Source organism: Zootoca vivipara, chromosome 2 (assembly GCF_963506605.1).
Source record: "Zootoca vivipara chromosome 2, rZooViv1.1, whole genome shotgun sequence".
Classification (NCBI taxonomy): Eukaryota; Metazoa; Chordata; class Lepidosauria; order Squamata; family Lacertidae; genus Zootoca; species Zootoca vivipara.
The window spans coordinates 6,578,601-6,591,192 of NC_083277.1; the positions used below are offsets into that span (position 1 = coordinate 6,578,601).

General features: G+C 48.1%; 1 protein-coding gene across 1 annotated transcript; it reads right to left on the bottom strand.

Annotated features, from left to right (window-relative positions):
* Positions 1-3,102: 3,102 nt before the first annotated feature.
* LOC118080200 (zinc finger protein 660-like) lies at positions 3,103-12,418 on the bottom strand. Its single transcript, XM_060269648.1, has 6 exons — positions 11,746-12,418; positions 8,599-9,019; positions 7,887-7,968; positions 7,500-7,582; positions 5,899-6,025; positions 3,103-5,200 (listed from the first exon to the last, which is right to left on the bottom strand). Exons 2-6 carry the CDS (start codon positions 9,010-9,012, stop codon positions 4,257-4,259), a joined length of 1,650 nt encoding a protein of 549 aa, XP_060125631.1. The 5' UTR covers positions 9,013-9,019; positions 11,746-12,418; the 3' UTR covers positions 3,103-4,256.
* Between the last annotated feature and the right edge of the window lie 174 nt (positions 12,419-12,592).

Below are 12,592 nucleotides of genomic sequence, written 5' to 3' on the forward strand. Positions count from 1 at the left end.
CCACCTTGCACAAAAAGATACCTGCATTGCAGGGGGGTTGGGACAGATGATCTTCAGGGCCCCTTCCAACTCTGCAATTTTGTGGTGGTATCTTAGATCGGGGACCTCTTGCCTATACAGATGGGGAAGAGAGAAACGAACAACCCCTCTCCCTATTGGTTTCCTGTGGTGGTTCTCCTGGTCTGCATCTCCCACGCGACGCCCCCTCCTTTCCACCAAACGCACCCAAAAGAGGTTGCAGAATCTCACCGGGTTGCAGGAGGAGCCGCAGAAGCAGCGCGCGGTGGGGAAAAGCAGAGGCTGAGGCTTCTTCATTTGCAAAGCGGGGAGCTGCTTCTGCTCTGGAGGAAGCCCCCCCCCCACTTCATTCCACCCCTAATTTCCTTCTTCTCTAGGAATCCGGTTCTTTTTTTAACCCTTGCAAGGCCTGAGCACGAGCATTGCCGCTCTGTGCCAAAGAGGAAACGTGCGCTCTGCGTGCACACAGGTGGGAATCTGGGCATCTCCTGGCTCGGTGGAGGAGGGAGAGACTCGCCGGTACTTCGGGTTCCCAAGCGAACGTGGCCGGGGGGGGGGGAAATCAGTTGAAAGTAACTTTGAAAAGGGGGGAAAGGAGGTCTAGTGGCTAGAGCAGCCTTTTCCCATCACTGCGCAGGGTGATTCTCCTGCCCCACACGTGCCAATGCGCCCCTGAGCAAGAGTGCTGCCTGTCTCTTTTCTTGGCGAGGGGACAGAGGGGGCAAGGAGTTTAATAGAATCAAAGAAACGTAGAGCTGAAAGGGTACCCGAGGGTCATCTAGTCCAGCCTCCTGCAATGCAAGAGTTAAAGGCAGAAAAAGAGTTAAAGAGGCAAGGACTAGCGGTGGGGGAGAGAAGAGGGGCAGGATTTTTTTTCCAAGCTGCCCCCTTTGAGAATCCGAAGACTTCTCTGGGATTTTGGAAAGGATCAAAATCAGGGATCAAAACCACCTACCTTTCAGTCTCCTTGTGGCATAGGAGCTGAGGTATCTCCAGCCCCCCCTAATAAAATATTTTCGGGCAGGGGGCTATTCTAGTGGCTTGAAAAAAGGTGGGGGAACCCTCAGTTAGAGGACTTCGTTATCTCTGCTTCCGTTTCTGAGGAAGAAATGGTCCTAAAATTATCTAGGGAAGTACGGTATATTGTGAACTGCTCTAAGGTCTACTGGTATAGAGCGGTATACAAATTTAATAAATAAAAACAGTTTTGGAGCCCCATGACATTCCTCAGTAAGCATCACATCCTTTTTGTTTCTCTAGGGACTGGGCACAGTTGATGAGGTTTCAGGGAATTTATTTATTTGTTTCACCCCAAAACTTCCCCCCTCAGGTATTGTAAACTTTCCTCACAGGGGAACAACGTAGAACCTGAAATGGGAGGCAGTTCTCTCTCTCTCTCTCTCTCTCTCTCTCTCTCTCTCTCTCTCTCTCTCTCTCTCCCTCTCCCTCTCCCTCTCCCTCTCCCTCTCTCCCTCTCTCCCTCTCTCTCTCTCTGATTTTGTTCCCAGATTGTGAATGTTTTCTTTAAAAAATGACTCTGTTAATACCAATACAGACACAGATACCCATATTGTAAGGGGGGGCAGGTCTGTGGCTGGGTTACACCAGCCCTGCAAAGTTGTCCAGCAGTATTAGACCCATTTTGCAGAAGAAAGGGTGAGGGAGGTAGTCTAGGAGCCACTTTAAGCTATTACAGTATTGAATTAAATGTGTGTTTTCAAATAAATGCAGCGGGGAGGAGACTGCAAAGTTTATTATAGCAGCGACGTATAGTGAAACGATGAAATCCACTCCCACAAGATACAGATAATCTCTTGACCTGAACAGAACCCCCTACTCTCTCGCTCCCCATTTTCATGTATGGATGTAGAACAGTGGTTTTCAACCAGGGTGCTGTGGCACCCTGGGGTGCCTTGAAGGATGGTCAAGGGTGCTGCGGGCAACACTGGCCTCTGTCCCTCTTTCCTTCCCTCCCTCCTCTGAAGAGTTTGGCTTTGATATCCCGCTTTATCACTACCCGAAGGAGTCTCAAAGCGGCTAACATTCTCCTTTCCCTTCCTCCCCCACAACAAACACTCTGTGCGGTGAGTGAGGTTGAGAGACTTCAAAGAAGTGTGACTAGCCCAAGGTCACCCAGCAGCTGCATGTGGAGGAGCAGGTAAGCGAACCCGGTTCTCCAGATTACGAGTCTACTGCTCTTAACCACTACACCACACTGGCTCTCTGATGCCCTCTTGCATCTCTGCCTCCCAAAGGCTTGCACAACTGCTTGTGGCAGCATCCCTGGCTACATGCTCCCCAGGTGAATGGTGCCTCTGGGGCTGGCCAGGGAGTGCTGGTTGCCAGGAACTGAGGCAGCCTCAGAGTAAGCAAGCAAGCGGGCGAGGGAGCCCTGCCAGCCAGTTTGCCAGCCCTTGCTTTTGGGAATGGACAGAGAAGTGGGAGGCCAGGCAGGCAGGCTCTGTGCTGGCCTTCCTTGTGCTTGCTGTGTACAATTCCTGCTTGGGAGCTTAGTGCCCGGTGCTGAAGGGGAGCCTTTGTGCCATACAGGCCTGGCAATGCCCGCTGCTTCCACCCAAGGCGCTGGCCTCACATTCACTCTGGTTAGTCTCTGTTGGGTCACTAAGGCTGGGGGCATCCTTTTTACAGGATCCTGTGGGGCAGTGTGAGGAGGCACCTCTCTTTGGGGCAGGGGGGCAGCTCAGGGACTGGGGCAGCAGCAGCGGCTGCCCAGAGCACTCCCAAGGAGAGGGGAGAGGAGAGGAGGCTGTGGGAACCCTCCGCAAGGGAGGGTGTTCAGAAATGGGTGAGGGGCTGCCGGCTCTGCAGATAAGGGGTGGCATAACTGGGCTCCTGAGCCCCACAGGGGAGCTGCAGAAAGGATGTAGTTACTCAAGGGAGCCGTGGACCCAAAAAGGTCAAAAACCTCTGATGTACATCAGTTGCGCAGAGGAAACTATCCAACAAATCACGTGTTAATACAGAGATCAGTTGCAGGCATTAGGTCGTAAGCTTGTTCAATGTCTCGGGAGATTGTCCACAGTGGTTTGGGTCCTTCAAAATCAAGGTAACTGGAGACGACAGTGCATTTCGGATATGTTTTATTTACACATATATGCTGAATATAAGACGGTGAGGACTCACAGCATTCACACAAATCTCACTCTCTTGTTCTGTGTCTGGGGAGAGGCATAGATCCACAGCATTGGGCTCAACACGGAGAGCAAGTCATGCTTTCCCCCCTCCCAACTCCATCACAAGAAAAGGCAGCACTTTCCCTTACCTGCATATACCGTTCCTTTCATTTCTCCTTGCTGTTGATTTCTCTTTGATGCTTTCATCTTTCAAAAATGGAAATGCCCCCACTGGTCTTCTGCTAATGTATTTACCGTGGTACCTTGGCTTAAGAACAGCTTAGTTTATGCACAACATGGATTAAGAACGCTGCAAACTCGGGAGTAGGTGTTTTGGTTTGTGAACTTTGCCTTGGAAGCAGAACATGTTCCGCTTCCTTTTGAGTGGGTTCCATTTGTAAATTGAGTCCCTTGCTGCTATGGAAAAGCACGCCTTGGTTTAAGAACGCTTGGTTTAAGAACAAACTTCTGGAACAGATTAAGTTCGTAAACCAAGGTACCACTGTAATATAAATACAGTGGGACCTCAATTTACGAATTTAATCCGTTCCGAATGCACACTCGTAGGTCGAAAACTTCGTAAGTCGAGTTTCCCATAGGAAAAGGAAAAGCGGTTTCCCATAGGAATGCATTGGAAATGGAAAAATTCGTAAGTCGAGGAAACCGCATCTAGCCGCGAACGGGTTTTCCGTTTGGATGTTGGAAAAATTGTAAGCGCGTGGCCACTTTTTCCGCTCGTAAGTCGAAAACGTCGGATGTCAAGGAGCTCGTAAGTCGAGGTCCAACTGTATATCCAAGTGGATTTTTAGATTCTTAGATCCTGCCTGGTCCCCAACATCTTGCCTTCTGGGGGAAATATATTGTTTCGTCCCTGTGTGAATTCTTTGATGTCAGGTAAGGTTAGTACTGTGCTTGATGCTCTGATCATCTTTGAAGAATGAATTAATGATAAAAACAGAAGTTTATCCTTTTTTGGAAGCTCCTCCCAACTTCTGAGGACTTTTATGATTACTCCACAATATGCAATCCAAGCATTTATATGGGTTTTTCTTGCAGAAAGAAAGCTAGGAACTGCTCCTAAAGCTCCTTTAATATTCCAAGTCTTTATATGGGTTCTCCACTGTATGGATTTTTTGGTGGAAATAAAGGCTGGAGATCTGAAGAAAGCTCTTTGTCCGCACCGAATATCAATTTGTGAGTTCTTCGATGAACATTGCGATGGGAGCTCTGAGTGAAGCCCTTTCCACACTCCAGGCATTTATAGGGTTTCTCTCCCGTATGAACGCGTTGATGTGTCGTGAGAGCTGACTTCTCAATGAAGCTTTTTCCGCACTCAGAGCATTTATAGTTTTTCTCTCCTGTATGAATTCTTTGATGTTTCCTAAGACAATTCTTCTGAGTGTACCTTTTCCCACATTCCGAACATACATGTGGTTTATCCCGGATGTGCATTTTTTGATGATCAACGAGATCTGCCTCCTGACTGAGGCACTTTCCACATTCCAAGCATTTATATTGTGTCTCTGCAGTGTGTGTTTTCTGGTGGTAAATTAGACTAGTACGTTGGCTGAAGTTCTTTCCACACTCTAAGCACTTATATGGCTTCTCCCCTGTGTGAATTCTGCGGTGGTAAGTGAGATGGGAGCTTTGACTGAATCTCTTTCCGCATTGCAGACATTTATACGGTTTCTCCCCGGTGTGAATTCTTTGATGGGAAGTGAGGTTTTTCTTCAAAGTGAAGCTCTTTCCACATGGTGAGCATTTATACGGTTTCTCACCAGTGTGAATTGCTCGATGGTGCATGAGAGTTATTTTGTGAGTGAAGCTTTTTGCACACTCCAAGCACTGATAGGGTTTCTCCCCAGAATGAATTCTTTGATGGGAAGCAAGACTTGTCTTATGCCTTAAGATCTTTCCACACTCCAAACACTGATAGGGTTTCTCCCCTGTGTGAATTCTTTGATGGTACATGAGAATTATCTTCTGAGCAAAGCTCATTCCACACTCACTGCATTTATATGGTTTCTCTGCGCTGTGGATTCCTTGTGCTGAAACAGAGGAAATGTGGAGATGTGTGGGGTTCTTACTAGCTAATACCCTTTTATGTCGTGCCGTCCAGATGTTATTAGACTTTCCCATCAGCTCCAGCTGGAACAGACAGCTGTCAGGCATGATGAAGGTGGATTCCTGCAACCTCTGGATGGAACCACATTGGCTACCCCAGCCATAAAAAGGTGTGTGTCCCCCCCAAAAAAACATATTACACTAAGCTGCTACTGACCCTTCCTTTCACCTCATATTTGGAATTAATATAAACAAAGAGAAGGCAAAGGCCTCTCATTTTTATGGAAATCTGAGATCAGTGAACCCCAGCCTCTTTTGTGAGGTGGATTATTATTTGGCCCATTCATGAAATTCACTCAATTTCTGATGATGTGAACCCGTCTCTTTGGCCTTCTGGAAAATGACATAGCTCCACTTCCCTCGCAACTCTGAAACTTACATTCCACAAATAACTTAGCCAGATAAGACCAACCAAGCCACAGTTGTGAAGGGCAGGTCTTGAGAATGCATGGCCAGAGAAATTGCAGGAGAGATTAACTGCAATATTAACTTTCAAGATTAACAGCCGGAATAAAAATCCCAGAGGCTGCATGTGTTGTGCTATGTCAGAAATATTAAGATTGCTCACATACAGAAATATTGAATTTCAAAAACAACCTTATGACGCAACAGGGGGTCTTACCGAGAGAGGCCACGATTCCCCAGTTCTCCTCCATGACTTCCTTATGCAATACCCTCTGGTCAGGATCCAGCAGCGACCACTCCTCATCCGTGAAATGCACAGCCACATCCTCAAATGATATGGGACCCTAAAAGAAGAGGGAAACATTTTCTCATGGGTAGCATGAAGGTAAATATTTAGGTCCAGTCGTGACCGACTCTGGGGTTGCGGCGCTCATCTCGCTTTACTGGCCAAGGGAGCCGGCGTACAGCTTCCAGGTCATGTGGCCAGCATGACAAAGCCGCTTCTGGTGAATCAGAGCAGCTCACGGAAATGCCGTTTACCTTCCCGCCGGAGCGATACCTATTTATCTACTTGCACTTTGACGTGCTTTCAAACTGCTAGGTGGGCAGGAGCTGGAACCGAGCAACGGGAGCTCACCCCGTTGCAGGGATTCGAACCGCCGACCTTCTGATCAGCAAGCCCTAAACTCTGTGGTTTAACCCACAGCACCACCTGCGTCCCCTGTCATGGGTAGCATAGAGATGGTCTATTGAGGTGGCTGCTTGTTATTCTCAGGAATTAAACCACCTTGGGTGGCATACACAGCCTTCGCTGAGGCCAACTTTGATAGGAACAAATTGATGGAAAGAGATTCACTCAGGACCAGGGAGGTGAGACGGGAAAGTGGGGCCAAGCCTCTCCCCCCAGTGATCTAAGGCACAAATACAGGATGGGAGACACCTGGCTTGAAAGCAGTACATGTGAAAAGGATCTAGGAGTCTTGGTATACAACAATGGTCTTGGGCACCACAGTTCAAGAAGGATACTGACAAGCTGGAATGTGTCCAGAAGAGGGCAACCAAAATGGTCAAAGGCCTGGAAACGATGCCTTATGAGGAACGGCTTAGGGAGCTGGGTATGTTTAGCCTGGATAAGAGAAGGTTAAGGGGTGATATGATAGCCATGTTCAAATATATAAAAGAATGTCATATAGAGGAGGGAGAAAGGTTGTTTTCTGCTGCTCCAGAGAAGCGGACACGGAGCAACGGATTCAAACTACAAGAAAGAAGATTCCACCTAAACATTAGGAAGAACTTCCTGACAGTAAGAGCTGTTCAGCAGTGGAATTTGCTACCAAGGAGTGTGGTGGAGTCTCCTTCTTTGGAGGTCTTTAAGCAGAGGCTTGACAGGCATATGTCAAGAATGCTTTGGTGGTGTTTCCTGCTCGGCAGGGGGTTGGACTGGATGGCCCTTGTGGTCTCTTCCTTTTTTTAAAAAAAATATATTTTATTAATTTTTCCAATTAAAACCAATTATATCACATTCATTATTTCAAATTATACACATATATATCAATCAAACCGAATGTTATGCCAAATCATCTAAAAAAATTTTTTAGGGTTCCCATGCTTCAAGAAATTGGGGATTCCTCGCAACCGTCCACTGTCGTCTTTTTTCTAAAGTTCAAATCGTCTCTCCAAATCCATAATAATCCAGATCTTTCCCTTTACAGTCACATAGATGTTTTCCTCTTTCAACCGATTATTTCCCAGCTGCTGAGATAAATGTGGTCTCTTCCAACTGTGGTCTCTTCCAACTCTATGATTCTATCCCCCTACCTGATCTGGTCTCACAGCTGCTCCTTCTACTGAACCATGAAGAGGAGATGGCGGAGGACATCTTGCCGGCATCATTCCATTGCCTGTCAGAGACAAAACCATTAGCACATACTTGGATGAGAAATGGATACTTAAGAGAAAGTCTTAATGGTTGAGCAAGTTTGAGATCTTTGCATCTCTTTGATAGTTCCAGTGTGTGAACACATGGCAACCCTTTGGGACTTTTGATCACAAATCCATGTGCACAATGTGTTGCAAATAAGGGTATTTTCGAGCCCTGGAAAAGGGTGGAGAGTTGTCTCCCCGCAATAGGTTTAAGAAGTTGATGGCTTAGTTTCAAAATTAACAGAGGGAGACCATATTGAAACAGTACCCCTAAATCCTCACCCAGAGGCCTCTGCCTGATGACTGACATATTGCTTTCTGCTTTGGAGGAATCGCTTCTTATTTCTGTTACCAGATCCTTTCCCTGAAACAGAAATATGCATAATAATAATAATAATTTATTATTTGTACCCCACCCATCTGGCTGAGTCTCCCCAGCCACTCTGGGCGGCTCCCAATTGAGTGTTAAAACAATACAGCATTAAATATTAAAAACTTCCCTAAACAGGGCTGCCTTCAGATGTCTTTTAAAAATAGGATAGCTGCTTATTTCCTTAGCATCTGATGGAAGGGCGTTCCACAGGGAGGGCGCCACTACTGAGAAGGCCCTCTGTCTGGTTCCCTGTGACCTCACTTCTCGTAATGAGGGAACTGCCAGAAGGCCCTCGGCGCTGGATCTCAGTGTCCGGGCTGAAGACATCGCATGGAAACAGCAAATGCAAAAACCTTAGCGGTACTGGCTATCTGTTTGGCGGACTTCCACAGAAAGTTGCTGAAGAAGCAGAGAATTCTGGGATCGCCTCCCTCACATCCTGAGCCCCTTGGGATTATTTAGCTCAGAGGTAGCTGGCACAATGCTCTCCAAAAGTTGCTGGACTTCAACTCCCATAATTCCCAGCCAAAATGTAGAATGAATAGGGTTGATGGGAGTTTTAGTTCAACAACCTCTGGAGGAAACCAGGTTGACTTTCCCTGGTCCAGACAAAACTCTCACCTGCTGCTCTTCCTGCTTCTTGTCCTCTGCCCGGTTCAGGAGGAAACCTTCTGTCAGGGCCACCGCCTGGGAACTGGTCTCTGCTCCGCATTCCCTCACCCAGTTCTCCATCTCCGGGGGGAGGACAGCCAGGAACTGCTCCAGGATCACCAGGTCCAGGATCTGAGCCTTGGTGTGTGTCTCCGGCTTCAGCCACTGACGGCAAAGATGGTGGAGTCGGCTGCAAACTTCCCGTGGTCCCTTGGCCTCCTGGTACTGGAAGTGCCTAAACTGTTGGCACTGCAGATCTGAGCTGTGGGTGTTCTCCCTCAATGTCTTGTGTCTGCTTCCAACCCAAGTTTCCCCAGTGCTCCCAGTCACAATGCTATCAGGCTGTCTTCCTGCTTCGAGGGCGGCAGAGTCTTGTTCTTCCATCTCTTATCTGCAGAAAAACATTCTGTGATGAAAACGTATTTTTCATTTTGATCCCTCGTATTGTGAATTATGTCATATACAACATTTCTTTCCCCTATTTGAGATCTGGTATACCGCTTCTCCATATGGAGGTTGTATTGCTTACACAGCTATTCCCCACACACTGCCCATTTGCAGGATCCCTGCCCAAAAATCTAACTACCTGGACCAAGAACGCATCTTGGTCTCCTTCCTTGGAGGATTTTAAGCAGAGCTTGCGTGGCCATCTGTCATGGATGCTTCAGCTGAGATTCCTGCATTGCAGGGGGTTGGACTAGATGACCCTCGGGTCCCTTCCAAGATTCTATGATCTATCTCGTGCATCCCCTTCCTTTCTGCATCCATAGCCTATTACACAGATTCATCAGCCAGAGAGAAACATACCACATCCCTCCCATTGCTATATTCAGGGATCACTAACAAGGACTGTTTTCATTTATGCTCTTTAAAGCTCGGTTTTACAATAATTCTGTAAATGCCAAACCCCTCATGCAAGAAAAGTGTCCTTAGGCAGAAGTATTCCCAGCATAATGTGACCCTGACATCTGAATGTACACACATTTATTATGTGCTACCAAGCCAGAAAGCTCCGCTTGACAAACAGGGGCTTTAACTTTAAGGGATGAAGAACAATTGGCTGATAGCTCAGTTTTATAAATTATTGTATTTTAATATTTCTGTTGGAGGCTGCCCAGATGGGCGGGGGTATAAATAATAAATTATTATTATTATTATTATTATTATTATTATTATTATTATTATCATCATCATTATTTAACTGATATGTAGAAGAAGAAGAAGAAGTGATAGCTCAGTTGGTTAAAGCATATTTCCGGTAACACCAAGGTTGCAGGCTCGATCCACCTGCATATTCCTACATCGCTGGGGTTGGACTAGATCAGGGGTCCCCAGACTACGGCCCCCGGGCCGGATGTGGCTCAATTGGCCTCCCAATCCGGCCCGCGACGACCCCCGCCGCCCGCTGCCGCCGCCCGTTTTTGCAGCGCGCTGCGCGGCGGCGCCCTTCCAGATCGGAATTTTTTTGCCGAAAATCGTTTCTGCGCATGCGTATGGGCCTCTCCCGACCCAGAAGAGGTCATTTCCGGTGCACTTCCGGGTCGGGAGAGGCCCATACGCATGCGCACAAACAATTTCCGGCGATTTTTCCGGCCTGGAAGCGCACCACCGCGCCAGTAAATGGGTGTGCGCATGCGCACTGGCGCGCACTCCCCCGCCCTCCGGCCCGCCGCGCGATCGGCACGGCGGGCACCGGCCCGAAGGCGGGTAAGTCTGGGGACCCCTGGACTAGATGATCCTCGGGTTCCCTTGTGACTCCATGATTCTATACTTTTCCTTTTGCATCCCACCTTTTCCTCCAAGGAGCGCAAGGCAGCACGCGTGGCTCTCCCCCTCTCCAGTCAATCCTCACGACAACCCTATGAGGTAGGCCATGCTGATAGTAAGTGGGCCAAAGTTGTCACCCCCACCCCTCCCCGGAGCTCTGTGGTCCTGGTCTGCTCTCACCACTGCACCACACTGCCTTTAAGACAGCCCTGTTTAGGGAGGCTTTTAATGTTTAAATGTTGGAAGCCGCCCAGAGTGGCGGGGTATAAATAAATAAATAAATAAATAAATAAATAAATAAATAATAATAATTAAAGAGAGGACGGTACAAATTCATGGAGCAGAGGGCTATCAATGGCTATAGGCCGCCATGGCTATGTTTTAAGGCTTTGTAGGTCAAAACCAGGGATGCAGCTGGTGCTGTGGGTTAACCCATAGAGCCTAGGGCTTGCAGATCAGAAGGTCGGCGGTTTGAATCCCGCTGCTTGGTCCCTGCTCCTGCCAACTTAGCAGTTTGAAAGCACGTCAAAGTGCAAGTAGATAAATTGGTACCACTCCGGAGGGAAGGTAAACGGCGTTTCCATGTGCTGCTCTGGTTCACCAGAAGCAGCTTAGTCATGCTGGCCACATGACCTGGAAGCTGTCTGCGGACAAACGCCGACTACCTTGGCCAGTAACGCGAGATGAGTGCCGCAGCCCCAGAGTCGTCCGCAACTGGACCGAACGGTCAGGGGTCCCTTTACCTTTAAAGCTTTTTATTGCCATTTAATGAAACGATGTGCATAAACAATTATAACAAGAGATGTGTCCCAAACTCCCATCCTCAGTGCATGTTTGCTCCTTAATAATAATAATAATAATTTTATTGCTTACACCCTGCCCATCTTGCTGGGTTTCCCCAGCCACTCTGGGCAGCTTCCAGCAAAATATTAAAATATGGGTCAGTTGCATATTTCTGCGTTAAAGTGGGTTGGACTAGATGATCCTCGGGGTCCCTTCCAACTCTATGACAATCCACTCCCACTGATCAACTCCGCCTCGCAGACTCACTTTAAACCCCAGCCTCCCCAAATAGAGCAATAGACTCTTAATCTCAGGGTCGTGGGTTCGAGCCTCACGTGGGCAAAAGGTTCTTGGATTGCAGGGGGTTGGACTAGATGACCCGGGGGTGTCCCTTCCAACTTTACGATTCAGTGATTCTATCTTAGATAATAGAAAATGGGGAACGGAGACATGAACAACCCCTCTCCCTATTTGTTTCTTGTGATGGTTCTCCTGATCTGCGTCTCCCACGCGGCGACGCCCCCTCCTTTCCACCAAACGCACCAAAACGATGTTGCAGAATCTCACCGGGTTGCAGGAGCAGCCGCAGATGCAGCGCGCGGTGGGTAAAAGCAGAGGCTCCTTCCTTTGCAAAGCGGGGAGCGGCTTCTGCTGTGGAGGAAGCCCCCCTTCCACCCACCCCAAATTTCCTTCTTCTCTAGGAATCCGGTTCTTTTTTAACCCTTGCAGGGCCTGACACTGACGCTCTGTGCCAAAGAGGAAACGTGCGCTCTGCGCGCACACAGATGGGAATCTGGGCATATCCTGGTAAGGGTGGGGACACTCGCCGGCACTTCGGGAATGAGCAGAAAAGCAGCATTTTTAAAGTAGCTTTGAAGAGGGATGGGGGGAAAGGAGGTCTAGTGGATAGAGCAGCCTTTTCCCATAACTGATAGGTGATTCTGCTGCCCCACGTGCAAATGGGCACCTGCTGTTTGTCTCTTTTCTTGGCGAGGAGACAGAGGGAGCAAGGAGTTTAATAGAATCAAAGAACTGTAGAGTTGGAAGGGACCCGAGGGTCATCTAGTCCAACCCCCTGCAGTGCAAGAGTTAAAGGTGGAAAAATAATGGGGTGAAGCTTTTCTTCCTTCTTTGTGGGGCAAGGAGTAGCAGTGGGGGAGAGAAGGGCAGGGAATTTTTCCAAGCTGCCCTTCTGGAATTTGGAAAGGATGGCTCTTGCCTGGCGCTGCCTGGACTTGAACCTGGCTCCCTCTTTGTGCAAAGGGGGATTGTTGGGTGTTATCCTGGAGTGGAAGTATTTATTTATTTAACTATAATAAAATCCATTGAAAAAGAAAGAGTGGGGGAATGGAAACCCTCTGCTAGAGGAAGACTCCATTATCTCTGCCGCCTCCTCCGTTTCTGAGGAAGAAAT